This window comes from Bactrocera dorsalis, chromosome 5 (genome assembly GCF_023373825.1).
Source record: "Bactrocera dorsalis isolate Fly_Bdor chromosome 5, ASM2337382v1, whole genome shotgun sequence".
Classification (NCBI taxonomy): Eukaryota; Metazoa; Arthropoda; class Insecta; order Diptera; family Tephritidae; genus Bactrocera; species Bactrocera dorsalis.
This window is the reverse complement of record NC_064307.1, coordinates 45,736,934-45,758,003: the sequence shown is the minus strand read 5'-3', so window position 1 is coordinate 45,758,003 and position 21,070 is coordinate 45,736,934. Positions and strand designations below refer to the sequence as shown.

Sequence of the window (21,070 nt, the reverse complement as noted above, 5' to 3'; positions counted from 1 at the left end):
GTTAGCTGACTAGTTGGCTGCTGATTAAATTTGTCTGGCTATTTGTCTCGTCATTGCAACGGAGAGGCTGTTGTGTCTGGTCAGTTGGCCTGCGTCTGGTTGGATGTGCGATTTCTGCGATGTTTTTTCGATGAAAGCTGTTTGCTCGTTTGCTGTTTAAAAGTTGATTGTCTCCAAACAGTAATGATGATTGCACCGAAAGCATTTTGTAGTCATAAAAATGTATAAAAGTTGAGTAAATAGTAATTTCACTTCGTCAACGAAAAGCATAAATGCTTGTAAACAGTGTAATTATTTACATTAAAAGTTGCGAATGCAAAATGTAATGGCACTAAAAAAATGTTGGAGTAGTTTCACATTAAAAAGAAACTTTTCTTCTAATTAAAAGTTACGTGTTTGGCAAATTTCAAAAATTAATATTTTATGTGAATTTTTTTTCTAAATGCACCTTTTTATACTACTGAAATTCGGAGTCAGTGACTACAACTTCAAGAGCGCTACATCCAATTTATAATCGTCATAATCGGCTGTCGCTAGCGCATCAATTGAGGAAGACCCAAATCAGTCTCTCATACGTCGTTTGCAAGCGTTGAGCATCTCTGTGACGTCGTTGTGGCGAATTTTGAGAAAAGATCTTGGCCTACATCATTACAAGATCAAATTTATGCAAGAAATGAAGCCGTTTGATCACCAGAATCGTCGTATGTTCGTGAATCGGGATGAGCAAGATCTTGAAAATGATCCGAATTTTTATCGAAAAATCATCTTCACGATGAGGTTCTTTTCTGGCTGAATGGCTTCGTCAATAAGCAAAATATGCATTATTGGTAGCCAGCACGCCACACGTACTCCATGGGTCACCATTGCATCCAGAAAAAAGTACGGTTTGGTGCGGTTAATGCGCCGGCGGCGTCATTGGGCCGTACTTCTTCCGTGATGATCACGACCGGCACGGTACTGTGAATGCGAATCGCTACCGCTGAATGATAACCGAATATTTTGGCCCGAATTGGATGATATGGACTTGGACGATATGTGGTTCCAACAGGATGGTGCCACAAGCCATTTAGTGAATGTCACAATCGATTTATTGAAAACCAAGTTTGGTGAACGTGCTATCTCACGAAATGGCCCAGTCAATTGGCTGCGGTCGTGCGATTTGACGCCGTTAGATTATTTCCTGTGAGGCTACGTCAAGTCTATGGACTATCTCAACAAATCAGCGACGATTGATGAACTTCGTACGAATATTGAACGTGAAATTGCAGCAGTATCGGCCAATTTATGCTTGAAAACCGTCGAAAATTGGGTTCACCGTTTGGACCTCCTCAAGCGTACCCGTGGTGGCCATGCAAAAAATCGAGTTCCATGCATAGCGGCATTGAATGTACTCTCACAGGAATTTGTAGCGCTCTTATTTAAAAACCCGTTATTAGTGAGGGATATTATAGCTTCGGTGCAACCGAAATAAACGTTTCTCTTGATTTCATTATTTTTAAAATATTTTAGGAAATACATATATGTAATAACTCAATATTTGCTTAAGTTTCCATTTGATTCATGATCGAAACTTTCTTTTTTGCTTATTATTTGACATCGCGTATCAGGGAGCGTTGATTGAACCATCAGCAACTGCCACATAATTGTATAAATGTGTTGAAATGCCTCGATACGCCTTTTTGTTGTGTTTACGCCATATGAGAAACTCACAGCAATTGTTTACATTACTCTTCATCGAGTTGTAAAAGCTTTACTGTAGAGCTTACACATTTTGAACCAATGAAAAGGAGAATTTTAAGAGAAACTTACCATAAGAGCTTCCAACTATTAAATAAACTAAGCGATTCAAGAACCAATCCGTTATTGACTTCAAAAGCTTTTAAAAGCTTAATAAAGAATTTGCGTCACAACTAATAACATTAATAAAGTTATAATTTAGTAAGTGTGATGGATAAAGTGAGATTTTAAAAATCGTTCGATTTAAAAAAGCTCGCAAGATTTATTTTTAAGAAAAGTTTTTAAAACGATTTTTTGAAAAGAAAGCCTGCGAGCTCTTTTTAAATCGAAGTATTTTTCTTGTAAAAAGAGTTTTTTAAGCACAGCTTATGAGCTTTTATAAGTCGAATTATATTTCTCTTCTTAAAAGCTCTTCTAAAAATTAAAGCGTGTCAGCTTTTTTAAATCGAAGTATTTTTCTCTATGTAAAAGTGAAAGCTTTCCCATAAAATCAGATATATGCCCTATATGCTTTAGTAAACTTTTCTGTGATGTGCAATTTGAGCTGACAAATTTTTGAATAAATAGAACCCTATAAGTTCCATTTAACGCGGTTTGACTGTAAAGTGTAAGTACAATGTACGTAAAGAAGAAAAATAATGAAAGTTGATTTTTATAAAAGTATGACACAGCAAAAGCTCACAACCTCGCAATTGGAAGACTCGCGGAGGCAGTGGCAGCTGAAGTGGCCGCATCCGCTGCAAATAAACGCTGCCACATATCTGACGCCTGTTTAATGGCCAACGATGGAAATAGAAATAAAAAACATAATTTTCACTTAATGTACATTAGCAGATGAAAAGTCGCTGAGAAGAGCGAAGTGAAATACCAAAAAAAAAACATAAAAAGGAAGTAAGTGCTTGTCGGTGAAAGAATAGTAAAGTATTTAAAGTCTTAACCGAGTACGAAATTAGTTGAGAAGTGCACTTTTTAAGCCACAAAAGCATTCATGGGCGATGCACCAAACGAAGTAGAAGGGTAAAAGCTTTCATCTGCAAGTATGTTTACCTACAAACATGTATGCATGTATGTACGCATTTCTGCGGTAGTTCAGCATGAGCGTACATATGTAAAAATTGGGTCAAGTGAGCTCCCTTTCCTTTTTTGTTGATGCAACTTCAGCTTTTACTCCGCCAATGCCAGCAACTCATATACAAATATTTATGTATGTATTAGTGCTTATGGTTGTGTGCTAAATGCCAATATAAATAATGTGCATACGTTTGAAGATGCTCGCATGTACATAAATGAATTTATATACATATATAGACCTGTGTATGCGTACGTGAAAATAGTGAAAACAAAATGCAGCAAAATGCATTTTTGCATCGTTTACAATAAGCAGCCTCATTTATTGCTTCGCTGCGATTTGTTTTTCGCCATAAAAATATTTCATTAAATATATGCAAAAATTTTATTTTTTTGTATACAATATGAATCTATGAATTTACATATATTGTATACTCACATTTTTTCTAAAATATTCTGAACTTTTAAGATTAAACAATTTTGTATTTATTTGCAAATATTTTTTTTTGTAATAAAACTTTTTGTATTTTTAGTTTTAACAAGAAAAAACGTTAACTTCGGTTGCACCAAAGCTAAATACCCTTCACAGGTGCATTTCTGTTAGTAACTATGTGTTCAGTTTGTATGGCAGCTATATGCTATAGTTAACCGATCTGAACAATTTCTTCGGAGATTACATTGTTGGCTTAAAAAATAATCTATACCAAATTTCGTGAATATATCTTGTCAAATGTGAAAGTTTTCCATACAAGCATTTGATTCCGATCGTTCAGTTTGTATGGCAGCTATATGTCATAGTGGTCCGATATCGAACGTTCCGACAAATGAGCAGCTTCTTGAAGAGAAAATGACGTTCGCAAAATTTCAAAACGATATCTTAAAAATTGAGGGACTAGTTCGTATATATACAGACGGGCAGACAGACGGACATGCCTAAATCGACTCAGCTCGACATACTGATCATTTATATATATGTATACTTTAAAGGTTCTCCGACGCTTCCTTCTGGGTGTTACAAACATCGTGACAAACTTAATATACCCTCTTCAGGATATAAAAATTATAATAATATGGCAAGTAATATTTGCATATGATTATAAAAAATCTATAATTTAAATGATATGAAATTTAAAAAATTTAAAATATTTTATTTAAAAAATTTAAAACATTTTATCACACCCTTGCGTCTACTAGAAACCTTACTGTATTTGTATGTATGCACCTCACCATGAGAAACTCAATTAATAATATTCAGAAATATATTAAAACTAAAATGCGGGTATTTTTGAAACTGTGTACTCGCTTATACGACAACAGTAGTAAGCCAGTGTGATTGTCCAATCAGCCACCATTCGAAGCTCATACACACCTTTTGTTATTATTATTATTTTTAACTCGACTGCATAACTATTTAGAAGAGTGGAAATGTCAAAAGATTGCAAGACAAATGTAACAAAAAAAAAATAATTCAATGATGTGGGAATATACACACATATAACTATATTGGTGCTTACAGAAGCGTAGCTAAAGAGGTGTTGTGCATATACGCCTTTGAATGTATTATAGTGACTTGAGAAATATTTGGCTAAAAGCTATTATTTAGACTAAATCAAAGAAATTTTGGTGTCAAAGTAATATTTATGACTTGATGCTATATGCTATGTATTAGCTGAATAATAAGATCAGTCTAAGAAAACTCACAAGTACCTGAAATTTTTCTAATATAGACAGGTTTTGTTATTATTAAAATATAAAAATAATTTTCACATATACTAAGTTGCTTTAATTGTCTTCATTATCACAGATGAGATGTCAGGAGTTACTTTTTATTCAGCAAGATTATTCGTTCTATCAACCCAAACTTTTCTCTTCAAATATTCTTTTTCTCCTGTGTTAATATCTTGCGTAGCAATTCTTCGTCTATTTTGTGCATTTTAAGAGGTACGTAAGTTATTTCAGAGTTTCTTCGAGCTCTTTGAGTAATATTAATGGCATTTTCAAATACTTGCGCCACCAGTTAATGGTTTTGTGGACTAATTGTGGTGACTTAATCACCCGGCAGTCTTAATGCCAGAAACAAGTAGAACATTAATACGACTGGATCTCCTTAATTTCACAAAAATAACTGATCACTTTCCAAATTTTGGATTTCATATGAAAAAAAAATTATTCTATACTAAAATAATCCCGAGTTCATATTTGGTAATAATTCTTTTTCATCGAATAAAAACATTTAGAAGAAAAGAGTTTAAAAAAAAATTGCCCCTAACCCCCTATTATTGTGAGAAAAAAGTACCCGAAATTGTATTACATATTTATTTTGTCGTCTTAAAAGTAATCCCCTCCAGATGTAATACACATATGCGATTTTTCCACTCCTCGAAAAACTTTTCATAAGCACTTTTTGGGATGACCTTCAGCTCCTTCAGCGAATTTTGTTTTATCTCTTCGATCGACTGAAAATGGGTTCCATGAAGTGCCTATTTCTGTTTGGAGAAGAAAATAAAAAATAAAATAGAGCCAAATCAGGCGAATACGGTGGTTGATCGATGGCATTCATATCGTTTTTGGCTTCATATGCGCTCAAAATCGTGGCGAGGTGCATTATCATCGCGTAAAATCCATGAATTATTCTTCCACAATGAAGACCGTATTCGACGGATGTTCTTACGCAAACGCCTCAAATAAAATTCATGATGCACCAAGCCAAGAATATTGAAAAAAAAAAACAATCAGTATCATCTTGATTTTTGAGCCGCTTTGGTGTGATTTTTTGTTTTCGGTTCGTTGTTTTCCCTCCATCCCATTGCATGTTGCATGTCAAACTCATAAACTCATGTCCCATCGGCAGTTAGAATGCTCTCCATGAATGTGGTATCGGAATTAGGACGATCAAGCATGTCCAAAGAGGCCTGTTTGTGGTAATATTTTTGAAAAAACTTCAGCTTTATCGGGACGAGACGATCAAGAACGCGGATCATACCCAAAATATCCACCAAAATCATTCGAAAGGACTCGCGAGGGATGGCGAGCTTTCTTGCAATCTCTCTAATACTGGACGGTTTTCAAGTACCATATTCTTTACTTTGATGATAGTTTGAACAATTGAAAAGGGCGAAGGTCGTCCAGAATGAGGCATTTTTCAACATTTGCAACAATTTCGCACACTAAATTCGGTTATAAACAAAAAATTTGAGACAAGTTTTTTGTTTGATATTATTATCCATTGTATCGCAGCTGCTGTAAACAAACTGGTTGACAGATCGCGCTCATATTTGATCCTTATGTAATTACTAGGACAGTCCTACCAACTTAGTTAAATAAATTTCTTTTGAAATATCAATTACTCGGGGAATTTAATTACAATTTCCGAATGCTTTTTTGTAACAATGTTAATGTATATATCTACATAACTTAAGCCCCGACTAACGAAAAACTTACTTCTTCATGTCTTTTAATAAAACTTTTCTTATTGTCATCAAAATAGGCTCCTGAGCCAATAAAAGCGTGCCAATAATTAATTAAATTTTCCAGCGATGAATCAGCTACATTGTCAAGCATCCTCTATTGGACATTGGTCTTTTGGTTTGAGTTCGGCCTTGGTTGAGTCGTTCTATAAGCAAACAATTTCAAGAAAACTCGCTCTTAATTTGTTTTTTCATTGTAAAGAGACGCGTCTTAAACAAACTGTTGTCAAGCACACACTAATTGACAAATGTACTGTAGATCAAACTGCAAACGAAAATAAGAAACTGTTACAACTCTAGAAAAAATTATTTATAGCGTAGTTGGAGCGGACCAACCGGGGTCAAATTTCATCAAAGGGTTTTTTTAAAGTGTCTCAAGACTGTAAATTGCAGTACTAAAATACAGTTTTATATGTATTAGGTTAGATTAGTCTGGCGGGCTAATAAGCTACGCATCGACTATGCCAGTTTGAATGCCGTATCTTTGAAGATGGCAGCGCTTAACACGAAAGTCAATAGGTTCTGCGGCCTCACTATCGATAACTCTTTCAGTGTCTAATGCTGTGACATTTGGTGTATTTATAGATATAATAGATATATTTTCTGTATATAGCTTGCATACAATATATTTATGTCCATATTGACTTAAAATTTTGTCATAATAATTTTTAACACTTTTCTCCTCCATATAAGTTGTTCACACGCCGTCCATGCTTCGCAATGATGTTTAAGCAACATGATTTCTCTTAGTGTTGCTCCAGCTTCCATTGTTAATATTTTTGTGTTTTTTCGCTATCGGCTATATGTTAAAGCAATATTTTTGTTGCTGTATTGCCAGAGCACGCAAACGACCTTAACAATTAAATTGGCGTTCGTTAATGGATTTATTTTCTCGATTTTATGCATCGAAGTAGTATTTTTCACTTTTATTGACTACGCAAGAGCAGTCGGTGCAGAAGTTTAATTTGCCACGCCATGAACCCTGAGTGTCATGTGACTATGTGTATGTGAGTTTGCATATGCACACATATACAAGAAACTGAAAGGCCGTGCTCATAAATTTATATACATATATCGATATAGATATATTTGTATATAACTGAGCGCGTAAACATGAGGTGTGCTAGATCTATTTAGCGCATAATTGTAATTGTTCGTGCATTTTCGGCTGACGCAAAAAAAAAAATAATAATAAAAAAAAAAATAAAAGCAAAATTGAAAATCAGCAGCAAAATGCAGAAAGTAAAATAAAGCAAAATGTTTGCGCGTCGAAAAAGTTGTGCGAATCACGTAGCATTTTTATCTGGTCGATTATGTGCAGGAGATATGTATGCGCGGCCAAAGAATGCTGTCTGACATTTTTTTCTCATTTTCTCATTTACTCATTACCTTTTTTGAGTTGCGCTTGCAAAACTCGTTGAAAAAGCGAAAACCATTTTGGAACAGAAGTGAGAGTGTTTTCGTGTTGAACGCGTGTTTTCAATGTTTTTTTTTTAGTGATTTTTGATTAATGGAAAGCGCTAAGTGATGCTGCATATGGGCTAACGGAAATATGTTTACGTTCACGTTCATCTTGCTTTAAATGTATGTGTCTGGCATTCACATGGTTTGCGCCTCATTTTAGTGGCTGTGTGGCAGCGAGTTCGTTTCTTAAGTCTTTCGTTTTTTCGTACATCGCTCGATTGGCTAAGCTTTGGATGGTCTTTATACTAGGTGGTGGTTATTTATTGCTAGAAATCAATTTTTAATCGATTAAGTAAAAAGCCATGAACATTTAAAAACGGAAAATTTATTGTTTTTGCTAAATCACTATATGGAAATGCACAGTTAAATCCATGCGATTTTGAATGTTTTATTGCTTGAGAAAGTGCCGACCTAATACAGTTATTATTAAGTGTTAGTTGGAGTTTAGTTTGTGATTTTATGGTTTATTAGCGTTTTTTGGTTATTTTCTCTCAGTATGAACGCTAGTTTTTGCATACTTATTACAACAATATAATAATTAAAAAGTCACTTTTAATCAAATCTGTTATGTAATTTTTCGTTTAAATTTTGGATAATTAACATAATCTTTAAGAAAGTGTGAGAAGACAGCTTGTAGAAATCAAAAGCAAAAAATAAAAAAAGGCGTAAAGTACATTATTCAATTGGTAGAATAGTACAAAAAGGTGGCACCCCCTACCTTTAGGATTTCCTTCAACTACATCTATTTCCCATATACCCTAATTTAAATTCCAACTGATCCCTTCACTTTTTTCTTCTTCTTTTTTGGCGTAGACACCGCTTTTGGAGATTTAAAGTGTAGGCAGGTTTTTATACTCTCGCAACAAAGTTGCTAAAGAGAGTATTATAGTTTTGTTCACATAACGGTTGTTTGTAAGTCCTAAAACTAAAAGAGTCAGATATAGGGTTATATATACCAAAGTGATCAGGGTGACGAGTAGAGGTGAAATCCGGATGTCTGTTTGTCCGTCCGTGCAAGCTGTAACTTGAGTAAAAATTGAGATATCATGATGAAACTTGATACACGTATTTCTTGGCTTCATAAGAAGGTCAAGTTCGAAGATGGGCAAAATCGGTCAACTACCACGCCCACAAAATGGCGGAAACCGAAAACCTATAAAGTGTCATAACTAAGCCATAAATGAATATATTAAAGTGAAATTTGGCACAAAGGATTGCATTAGGGAGGAGCATATTTGGAAGTAATTTTTTGGAAAAGTGGGCGTGGCCCCGCCCCCTACTAAGTTTTTTGTACATATCTCGGAAACTACTATAGCTATGTCAACCAAACTCTATAGAGCCGTTTCCTTCAGGCCTTTCCATATATAGTTCAAAAATGGAAGAAATCGGATAATAACCACGACCACCTCCCATACAAAGGTTATGTTGAAAATCACTAAAAGTGCGTTAACCGACTAACAAAAAACGTCAGAAACACAAAATTTTACGGAAAAAATGGCAGAAAGAAGCTGCACCCAGGCTTTTTTTAAACGTTAAAAATAGGCGTGGCGTCGCCCACTTATGAATCAAAAACCATAACTCAGAAACTACTCGACCGATTTCAATGAAATTCGGTATATAATACTTTTTTAACACCCTGATGACATACACTAAATATGGGCGAAATCGGTTCACAACCACGCCTTCTTCCAATATAACGCTATTTTGAATTCCATCTGATGCCTTCTCTGTATAATATATACATTAGAAACCAATGATCATAGCGGAATAAAACTTTACTCAAATACGGTATGTGAGCTGAGGTATCCCTTGTGGAAAAATTGTTGTGATCGGACTATAACTTTTCAAGGTCCCTGATATCGAACACGAAGAACTCAGTGCCCAACCTAACCTAACCTAATTTTTCACCGAAAATATCGGTAAATCTCTCAGAATTTAATTCTAATTAATTTTACAGCAAAATAAAAAAATATGTAAATGACGGATAATGAAATCTCGATTATCACTTTATCGTGCGAGAGTATAAAATGTTCGGTGACACCCGAACTTAGCCCTTCCTTACTTGTTTTTCTTTGTTTTCATACATTCGGACGATATGACCCACCCAGCGTAGTCGCTGTCTCTTCATTTGCCGAACTATGTCAATGGCGTCGTATATCTCGTACAGCTCATCGTTCTTTCGACTGCGGGTTTCCCCCGAAAACTCGTAACGCTGACTCATCAGATGTTGTCATTGTCCATAACTCTGCACCAAATATATAGCAGTACGGAGATAAAGAGTGACTTGTAGAGTTTGTTTGTCTTTGTTCATCGAGAGAGAACTTAACTTCTCAATTGCCTACTCAACACCTGTTGGCAAGAGTTATAATGCGTTGGATTTCGACGATAACGTTGTTGATGGTGTTAATTATGGTTCCGAGATAAAGGAATTATCTACAACTTCGAAGTTATGGCTGTCAATAGTGTTTGATGAATTTTTCTATGCTCGATCAGCCTCAACCCTTTTAGGAATGTTTTATCCGTCGGGGCGTAGGAGCAAAACAGCAAAGTGTTGAAAAACTTCGCTTTGATGGGGATTTTGGCCAGACGTTCATCCACCGGAATGAATGCTAGGACTCCGCGGCGGAGTCTCTCTCTCACCACGATTTCCACACCGAATTCGCGCTCCTTTATAATAGTAATGTTTCGCCTTCTGACTTTAGATCGCTTTCAAACGGATATTATTCGCCATATTTTAAATTTTGTCCGTTTGATTAAGTTTATATGACATTTATCTCTTTTAAGTTAAAAAGAATGATTTGAATATAAAAATTTCACGGATGTTTATTATGCATATTATAGTAATAAAACTAACTGAATCTATGACCTTCAGTCTAAAAAATGTTAATCAAATACAAATGATCATGTTGATCTATTCATAATTTTGTCGAACGAATAATAAATTCTTTGGAACATTTTTTATATAAAGTTTTGCCAACACCTGATAATATTAGCTTTTTCAGATTTCAGGATTAACAGAACCATAGTCCCTGGTATGCATTTCACTTCTCTCTGCTCAAAGCCAAATGTGCATCTCAGCTTATAGATAACCAAAGGAATGTAGGGCACAGCCAAAATTTAAATCTTTCATATTTACGACAGTTTTTAAATAATTATTTTCCTGAAGTTTATTAATTTTTCTAACTTTAGGTTTGCAGATTATAACCTTGGACCATAGCAAGTTAACAATAAATCTACTTTTCAAGAGCTCTACTGTCAAGCAGAAAGATTTTTGTGGAACTTCCTGAATTCCTACTTCACAAAAGCAATTCTGTATGCAGTATGAAATATTTTGACTCAACAATTGCCATTATAAAAATTTCGATATTTTCTTTAGACGAAGAGCTTTTAATGACTAAAGCAAAGTTTCGTATCGTGAATGCATGCATATATAAGTGTAAACACCTATACAAACATTCGTAAAAACACTTAACGAATTTCTAAGGTTTTTAAGGCAAATCTGTGATTAATTAGTTGCAAGTTGGCATCAAAGAATGTCAGCCGCTAGACAAAAAATATTAAAAATAATTTATTTTTCAAGTAAATCGCCATCAGCAAGTAACTTTGGTTGCGACTGAGGTCATTCAACTGAGTCATACGCGTAAAATACCATTTGTTCCACACCAAATAATAAGCCGCTTAAAATATCAACTACAAGCTTTCAGCGGGCAGTACTTGGTTGTAGCTGTGTCGCTGGACTTTTTAATGATGTGCCATTTTTAATTAAAACCACAAGTGTATTTTTTATTGTGTGCAAAAAGTTGTTATATTTATATTATATATAATAGGACAGCAAAATTAAAAATAAATATTTACTCACTTCCAACTTCTTTGCTTTGCAGCCAAATACACAGTGAAGTCGTGAGCGCGGAGCAACACTTGTGTGTGAGTGTGTGGAAAAATGGGCACAAAGATCGAGTACGTGGACACGACGCATCTCTATGCCACCAAATACATACGCAACTCAAAGGCCATAGCTGTACTCTGGGCGATATTCACAATATGCTACGCTATTATCGGCATTGTTGCCTTTGTGACGCCAGGTTAGTATGTCAGTCCATCGTATAAATAATAGATGTGCAAATGTATATGTATGCATGTGTCGCGAACTGTTTGTTGGTAAACTTTGATTGATTTTGATTTTTACACTTGTCAGCGTATAATTTATATGACTTTTTATGGTAAAATCTAAGATTTTTTGAGTTTATAATAGTATTGAATATTGTAGATAGATATAAAGGGTGATCCAAAAAAACACAAAAACTTCAAAATAAATGGAGAATGTTTACTATTATTCGAAAGAAGATTCTTTGGCATTTAATTTTTGAATTTGTTATAAGAACTTTGATGGATCGGTTTGTATGATGTAGTTATCCGACTCGAAAAATTTCTACAGAGATTGCACCGTTGTCTTAAACAAGAATCCATGTAAATTTTTTTATGATAACTAGTCAAATGAGAGAGCTTTGTATTGTCAGCTATATGCTAACGGGTGATACCTTTTTCAACAGTCTTTGTTGACCGATAACGCGTTAGTCATGTGATTGTTATTTTTGTTCAGACTCGGACTGACGTATGGAACGACTTAGCGCATTTTCCATCGCGATCTTCATTTGAAAGCGTAAAAACGAGCGCTTCTGCAAGAACTAAAGCCGCTCGACCTTCCTAAGCGACATCGCTATGTCATTTGAAAAGTTCCAAGATGATTAGAGCTAAATTTTTTCGTTGAGACCCATTTCAAGTACAATGGGACTATAAATAACAAATATTTCCGCATTTGGAACAAAGACCACCCTGAAGAGATTCAAGAGCTGTCAGTTCATCAAGAAAAAATACCGGTTTGGTGTTGTTTGTGGACCAATGGAATCCGCGTTGTAGCAGTTGCCGTTTATGAACCCCGTGGTTATCTATGCAGGCAGGGAGGCCACGCAAGAGTTGGCACAAGTCCTTATGGGAGCTTATGTTCAGAGCCGGGTTCGGGCACGAATCAGGAGTTCGTCTCACCGAACCTACACGGCCAAAGAAATTATGGCGACGTGCATTGAACGTACTTGAAGGCCCTCCATGGTTTTAACGAGCCGGAGGTGAGAGCAGTATTAGCCTGCTAGCTATTTCGGTAAGATGTCACTCTTATTTACTGAGGTGACAGAATACTGCCCTCCCCAGCCCTTTGTCGATCTGATTCGTTTCGGTTTTCCAGTACGCCATAATCAGAATCTTACTGGCCTCAATTCTGATGGGCTCTTGCCCAGGGTTTTTCGTTGTTTTCTGTGCACATTTGGTGCTGGTCGCTGTATTCCTCGTCTCTTGGTTGCCTCCCTCTCGTGGGTAGGTTCTCCCTCGGTGCAGCCCCTGTGGGGGTTGTGGACGCTCATTTAAAGGCGGCATCTTCTCGCCTCTTCGCGGGAGATTCATTGGGCGCGTGAGGCGTTTTGAGCGAAGCCCTCCTCTCCTGCAGCCCTTGGTCGGGGGATGCATATTATTAATCGCAGCTGACCTACTTAGCGTAGGCCGTCCACTATCCGCCACCTGTGACCCCGGTAGTAGCCTGAGCTCAGCCTTACCCCAAAGTAGCTTCGAAAGTTCAAAGACCACATTTAATAGGTGTATTGATTTCGTTGACACCTATGATGATAAAAATTTCATTTTTTGTAAAATGTTAGTGTTTTTCTTCAAAATGATGAAATCTTTTTAGTTCCTTCGCAAATATAAAAGTTTACCATACAACAACTTGATCTTGATCGGAAAGTTTGTATGGCAGCTACTACATATACTTGTATCTGATATCGTTTCTGTCAGTGAACCGATTTTAGTAAAATTTAGCACACAGTGCCCAGTTCGAACCAACTTAGAAGATAGAATAGTAAAACCATTCATAAATAAAAAATACAGTGAAAGATCTATTAAATGGCATTTTATTAAGCGGACAACTCTATTAACTGGACAGAAAGGCTGGTAACCAGACAAAAAGCAGCTTTAAATTCGTTATTTTTTCTAATGAAATTTATTTCTACGAACATATTCAAAATTAAACCTCAAGTACAATTCGAGATTTTAAATTGAAAGCGTACAGAATACAGCTTGTACAAGAACTGAAGGTGTTCGACCTTCCCAAGTGACATCGCTTTGCTCTATGGGCTCTTGAAAAGTTCCCAGAAGATTTACTATAGCAAAGTGCCATACTATGGTAGCTATATGCTATAGCCTTTTTGAGCAATATACTTCAAGTTCATAGCGTTGCTTTGGAAAATAAACTATGCCAAATTTCGTGAAGATAATTTTTCAAATAAAAAGTTTTCCGCACAAGGACTAGATTTTGAACGATTAGTTTGTATAGCAGCTCTATCCTATAGTGGTCCGATATTGGCGGTTCCGATAAATGAGCAGTTTGTTGAAGAAATAAGGAGCCGCAGATCGCTTTATCTCATGATCAGTCAGAACAATTTTATAAGCATACGTTTTGAAATCAATTTGGCAGGAATTCTGCGATGCTTCAATCAACATTATTTGCACTTAACATAAATATATTGTTAAAGTAAATCATTTATATAAACTATCTCATAATATACCTTCTTGTATCTAAAACTCTATTTACTTTCTATGAATTGCTTTACAGAATGGGTCGGTGATCCGGACAATGAAAGTGCGGGCCGCTTGGGTCTGTGGCAGATGTGTCAGCGTGATGAGATATTCGACAATTGCAAGCGACGTTGGGAGACCATACTCACAGTGCCGACATTCTCGTTTCAAGTGCGTAACGCAGACACATTCGTGCCTAGCACCAATGACTTTTGTTTTGTCTACTTATGTATATGAGTATTTACCTTTGTAATTTGTTGCTGAGATATTTTATTTATTTATTTCTCTTTCATTTTTTATTTGTTTAATTAACCATTGTTTGCGCTCACCAACTGCAACAAAAAACCACCGACCACAATGTCATCATCAACAATATCAACAACATCATCTTTATCATCATCATGATACACACGAACACATGTATACAGTTGGCAACATTCTTTATGGTTGCGGCGGTGGCATTGGCCTTGCTGACAATCTGCTTTTTGGTATTCTTGATCTTCATGAAGTCAACGAGAGTATTTCACATATGCGGCTGGATGCAAATCATATCAGGTGAGTAAATACAATATACATATGTATGTGTATATTCATATATGTATGTATTTAATGAGTTTAATTAAATATTTGCGCACCTGCATATTCTGGCATTATTTGTACAATTACAGGTGTACATACATATATCTACATATCTATATATTTAGTAACATACAAGTACAAGTGGGACAATATTTTGTTGACCGAAAATCGTGTGCAGAGAAATGCGCTTGGAAACAAGCTCGAAACGCTGTCTCAGCAAAGACATTTTTTTTATTTATTTTATGATAAATGCAACGGCGGCATTTCGTAATAAAATATTTATTTTATAAATATGCTGATAAGTCAGATTTTTTGGTAAATATGTTAATAACATTTTAACTTGAAATATTGGTCTATTACTACACTCGTATTCATGTGGGTTTACAACAGCGCACCAGTCGTTATTCCTTTCGCTGTTTGGCGCCAATTGGAGATTCCAAGTGTCCAGGTCCTTCTCCACTTAGCCTTTCCAACGGAGTGGTGGTCTTTCTCTTCCTCTGCTTCCCGAATACTCTAGTGAAAATCTAGTCAGTTGTTGATTTTTTAGGCCTCAAACCACATTGATGAGGTCCAATCAGTTTGTTGATTGTGATCGCTCGATAGAACCTTATACGCGATGTTTAGGAGACTTGTCCTACGGTAGTTGGTGCCGATTGTGGGTATTCCTTTTGTGGATTGGGCAGAATACGAGGCGTTTTCAAAAAGTATCGCGACAGTTTGCTGACAGTTTTCTTCGATTGCAGGCGCGTGGTGCATCATAAGTTCTTGCCACAGGGAAGAACGGTCAATAAGGAATATTACCTGCAAGTTATGCGCAATTTGCGCGAAGTAATCCGCCAGAAACGCCCGGATTTGTGGAAGAACAAAAATTGGCTTTTGCACCACCTTTTTGGCCAAAAACAACACACTAATGATGCCGCAGCCACCGTATTCCCCAGATCTGTCCCACTGTGACTTTTTCTTGTTCCCTAAACTGAAAAGGCTAATGAAAGGACGACGTTACGCTTCTCTTGGCGAGATAAAGACGGCATCGAAGGAGGAGCTGAAGAAGATAAAAAAACATGATTTTTTTAAGTGCTTCGAAGATTGGAAAAACCGTTGGCACAAGTGTATAATATCTTATGGGGATTACTTTGAAGGGGACAAAATAGATATTCATGAATAAATAAATAATTTTTGAAAAAACACAAAATTCGCGATACTTTTTGAACACACCTCGTACACTTATTCCAATCGTCGGGCATGCTTTCGTTCTAAAAAGAAGGTGATGCGTGCTCCTTATCAGTCTTTCGCCGAGGTATTTTAATATCTCGGCCGGCAATCCATGGGACCCCGTCGCACATTGGGATATCTGTGGCCGAAATTCAAAAATTTCATGTTGTCTGATTTGAATGAAAATTTCACAGTTTGTTACCAACTATCTATACATTATTTTCCCAAAGTATTAGGATTCTATCTGCATTAGTTTTTTGTCCAGAAATACCCAAAGTTGGTGAATGTAGAGAACATCAAAATTAGCAAAAAATTTACTCAAAAGTCAAATCATTGATACAATAAAACAACTATTGAAATTCAACTTTGTTATTATTTTTCATTTATAATATGTATCAAAGAAAAAATTTTCATCAAAATCTATTGAAAAAAATAATGCATAAAAAATTTTGTGGAACAACATAATTTGGACGTCAAAATTTCAATGTTCTTCAAATTCAAAGTGGTGCATCTTTTTAGCGCTGTCTACCGCTGTCCACATACATATACCGAATTAAAGCCTGAAGTCTCAGCTAAACGATAAAAAAAAAATTCAGCTGCCCCAAATTGCCCCCTTGAAAAAAACAATGTCAGAATGTCACGAAGATGTTTGAAAGTTGCTAAAAGAGACTTGATAAAAGAGAATTTAGTTGTATGGGAGGTGGGCGTAAAAGTGGGCGGATATTATTGAAATTTAACACCAACATATATAATGTCATAAAAATGCTATGTACCAAAAATCAGTGCTGTAGGTCAAAAATTAAGTTTCACCTTATATGGGAGGTGGGCGTAAAATAAAATTTTTTAAAAAAATTTTTTCATTTTTTTCTTGATTGGAATCCAAACCAATGATGTACCAAATTTCATTGTCCTGCGACAACTCTTTATATTTTTAGCCGCAGTATGCACTAGCAGAAACCTATGTGCGTCGCTTTGTTGTTCTTCCGACGGGTAACTTCTATTCGATTTTCTTCTTGGTCGGGAAATGGAACTTTTGAAGTTCCAATCGTCTTCAATTGTAGAATCGGGTTCACCATTTCTTTGTGTTATACTTTCATTGCCATTCAGCAGGTTAGAGAAATGTTTCCTTCAAAATTTTGGTAGGCTCTGGGCATCAGTCACTAGATCACCTCTGATTCTGCAAGAGTAACCAATCGTTTTATTCAAATTAGTGCTCGAAGCTATAATATTTTCCATATTTTTGGCAATTTGCCCTGGTTTTGCGGCCAAGAGCGAATCAAGCGAATTTTTCTTACCCTGTTTTGCACCGTTTGCAAATTGAAAATTTTCACTCATGAGTCCCGACCGGCCGGTATCCAGTTTGAACTCCTGTAACTATTTAAGGTGGTCTTTGCTGAGGGCTAGAAGCTCACAAGATCTTTTATGTTTTACCCTAGTCCAGAGGGACCTTCCGATTGCACAGTTGTTAGTATCGAACCAGCGCTTGCCGAGCTTATCTGAAACTCAACCATCCAGAACTGAACCTTAAGAAGATAGTGGAGATCCTACCTGTTCTCGTTCTGCAACTAGTGAGACTGCAGTATCTGACCCATCGAGCTCATCAGCCTTACAGTTTGCAGGCAATCAAAACGATGCGTGAAGCTACTTGATACCAGAGATAAGGAGTCAAGACATGCATCCACTAGCCACCTTTGGATAGTCCCCACTCTGAAAGAGGATGCGCTCAACAGCAGTATATATGTATACTGGTACTTTAAAGGTTCCACTTGGAAGGCACTGCATTTTATCTATTGCCTTTTCCTACACCAAATGGAGTTCAGTTGCAAAGTCCAAGAGGAGTAGTCATCATTTAAAATTACTGTGCTTGGCGTGAATTACCTCCAGTGTATCCTACGGTGGGGACCCCAGATGCTTACAGCGTAGTCTTGCCAATGCGGACCAAGTACACAAGAGATGCTTCATCGTTAGCTGGTGCCCTGCTTTAGACATTGTCTGCAGCCTTCTCGTTCTGTCAGCTCCATCCTATTAAGACTCCCTTTTTTGTTAGTCCTAAATCCAGGTTCATTTCGATTATGTTTGAGCGATTCTTATGAGATTACTTTCCTCTTTCATAGAATACCATAAGAATATGCAGTAATACATAGTAGTAGCAGAAGCTTAACTAGAAACTTTGTTTAACAAATTTGTTCTCTAGAACTATAAGACGTAATAAAACAAGGAGGTGGTATGAACAATTAGAACAGAGATGTATAACCCATAAAAAATTATGAATTTCACTCTTTATGTAAAAATATTTCAACTTTTTCTCTCACATTTATTATAGCGATTTGCATGATTGTTGCTTGCGCCGCCTTCCCGTTCGGCTGGAACTCTGATGATTTTCGAAAAATCTGCGGTCCCGATGCGAATCGCTTTGAGCTTGGTCTATGCGGCATCCGTTGGGCCTATCCGCTTGCCATAATTGGATGTGTCGATGGCGGACCAAGTACACAAGAGATGCTTCATCGTTAGCTGGTGCCCTGCTTTAGACATTGTCTGCAGCCTTCTCGTTCTGTCAGCTCCATCCTATTAAGACTCCCTTTTTTGTTTGTCCTAAAACCAGGTTCATTTCGATTATGTTTGAGCGATTCTTATGAGATTACTTTCCTTTTTCATAGAATACCATAAGAATATGCAGTAATACATAGTAGTAGCAAAAGCTTAACTAGAAACTTTGCTTAACAAATTTGTTCTCTAGAACTATAAGACGTAATAAAACAAGGAGGTGGTATGAACAATTAGAACAAAGATGTATAACCCATAAAAAACTATGAATTTCACTCTTTATGTGAAAATATTTCAACTTTTTCTCTCACATTTATTATAGCGATTTGCATGATTGTTGCCTGCGCCGCCTTTCCGTTCGGCTGGAACTCTGATGATTTTCGAAAAATCTGCGGTCCCGATGCGAATCGCTTTGAGCTTGGTCTATGCGGCATCCGTTGGGCCTATCCGCTTGCCATAATTGGATGTGTCGATGGTGTGGTCTTGGCCACGCTCGCCTTCATACTTGCCACGCGTCATGTGCGCCTACAACCCGATCCACTCTATCAGAGTTCACTCTACAAAGGTGAGTTGCAATCAATAAAGAAGAAAGGAAAAACACTCACACTTCAAATACATACCATAATTCCCTCCCTTCATGCCAGGTGAGATTAACAACGCTTACATTACAGACGCTGTCAGCCTGGCCGGCTCACGGAAATCGCTGAATCTGCAGCCAATTCTGCTGGTGGCGCCACCACACAATATGCCCACAAATGGCGATGACACGATATCGCAATTCTCCTCGCGCACACCCAACCATCGATATCGACCCGACTATCCGATGCATCAGTTTTGAGTTAAATTGTCGAACCGGCGTTTCCGAAATTGTGATCCTTTTGTGTGTTTCATATTTTATTTTTTCGTTTTGTGCTTATTTTGATTTGTTTTTCTTCCTTTGTTTTCTGTTAACATCCTCAATGCAGGTTTTATGGACTGAGAAAAAAAGTAAAATTAAAACCTCGTAATAAAAGTTATGCCATTCTCTTGGTGGCTATCTGTACATATATATACGATAAATAGACATGTAATTTTATTGTATGTATTTTAAAAAATGTAAAATGTACAATAGAAAATAAGTTTACAGCTAAATAAATTATTGTCATTATCTGAGCGAAATTGCGATTTCTTCTAAACTAGCAATTTTACAAAGTTTTTAGGTTCTATGTTTTATTCTTAAGGTAGTTGTTTGTGATGCCTGTAAACTCTTATTGTTGGTTCTTATGTATCGACAAAGCTTCTTGAACCCAGATATATTGTATATTTGCTTAGACGTTTTACTTTTATTCCTATTAGTGAACCTGGATGACCAAAGGTCTGAAATCTAAGGCCTTAAAGCAGAATTTGTAAAATAAATGTGCAATAAAAAGCCGATATTTGTCTCAAGGACCTTAATGAATTTTGTATAGCTGAAACATTGTACTTGTAGCCCACAAAAAAAGGCTAACGGTGTCAAATCTCTTGAATGGCCGGGTAATTACTTATTTATCGAACTCGGCGCGGAAAAGAGTGATGGTTGCATAAATTTCGCGACAAATCAAAGGCTGCTACTGGCATCGGGTCTACTTAACTAGTACGGAATTGTATCTAATCCAGACTTGTTGCCTAAACTACAACAACAACATCAACAAAACCAAAACTAGTATCTAGCTACCTGCATGCAACATCTTACAATTATCCCAAACATCAACAAAAGCGCTGGTGAACTTTATTGTCACTCTGTATTTGTCTATAAAAGTATTTGATACACCCTGTATCGCAAATATTTACCAAAGTTCACAACCAATGCAGTAAAATCTCTATTACTTGCGGAAGTGACAATATCAACAGCATATCCGTCTCCGTTTCTGTATGATTTTATTATATTTTTGCTTGCATACTTTAAGGCTTAAAGAATATCTATGTTCAGTTGGTAGGAAGTAAAATTAACGGGAAAGTACCATTTCACTCATTTTTGGAAAAGCGTTGTCACGTATCAGGGTTCAAGCATTAAAATATTTAATTTCGATATAATGTAATATAAACCCATTTTAGATTCGATTCTTGTGTGTACTTGTCATTTCATCATTACTCTTATTCTTCGGAAGATAAAAGCATTTACTACACCTATATTACTTCCAGATATTTATGCCCTAAATAGGGTATATTAAGTTCGTCACAAGGTAATACCCAGACGGAAACATTGGAGGCCCTATCTGAATCTGAAATTTTGCACGCATCTTTTTCTACGCCATACAAACTTATATTGTCCATCAAATATGTATATGCCCTTTCATATACCGCAACTCTCATTATCATGTATTCGTTGTCGTGCCGATATCTGATCGTTCTTTATTTGTTCA

The 21,070-nt window shown here is 36.3% G+C and overlaps 1 protein-coding gene across 2 annotated transcripts in view; it reads left to right on the top strand.

Moving 5' to 3' along the window:
* LOC105223617 (LHFPL tetraspan subfamily member 3 protein) overlaps positions 1 to 19,847 on the top strand; it is a 30,155-nt gene extending 10,308 nt beyond the window's left edge. The window contains exons 2-6 of one of the 2 annotated variants that reach the window (XM_049457581.1): positions 11,618 to 11,818; positions 14,392 to 14,525; positions 14,783 to 14,909; positions 19,012 to 19,254; positions 19,361 to 19,847. In XM_049457581.1, the coding sequence (XP_049313538.1) occupies positions 11,677 to 11,818; positions 14,392 to 14,525; positions 14,783 to 14,909; positions 19,012 to 19,254; positions 19,361 to 19,527 (813 nt within the window). In that variant the 5' untranslated portion in view covers positions 11,618 to 11,676 and the 3' untranslated portion in view covers positions 19,528 to 19,847. Of the gene's footprint in view, positions 1 to 11,617; positions 11,819 to 14,391; positions 14,526 to 14,782; positions 14,910 to 19,011; positions 19,255 to 19,333 lie in introns of both variants that reach the window. The other variant, XM_049457580.1, reaches the window with a different exon arrangement.
* Positions 19,848 to 21,070: the final 1,223 nt, after the last annotated feature.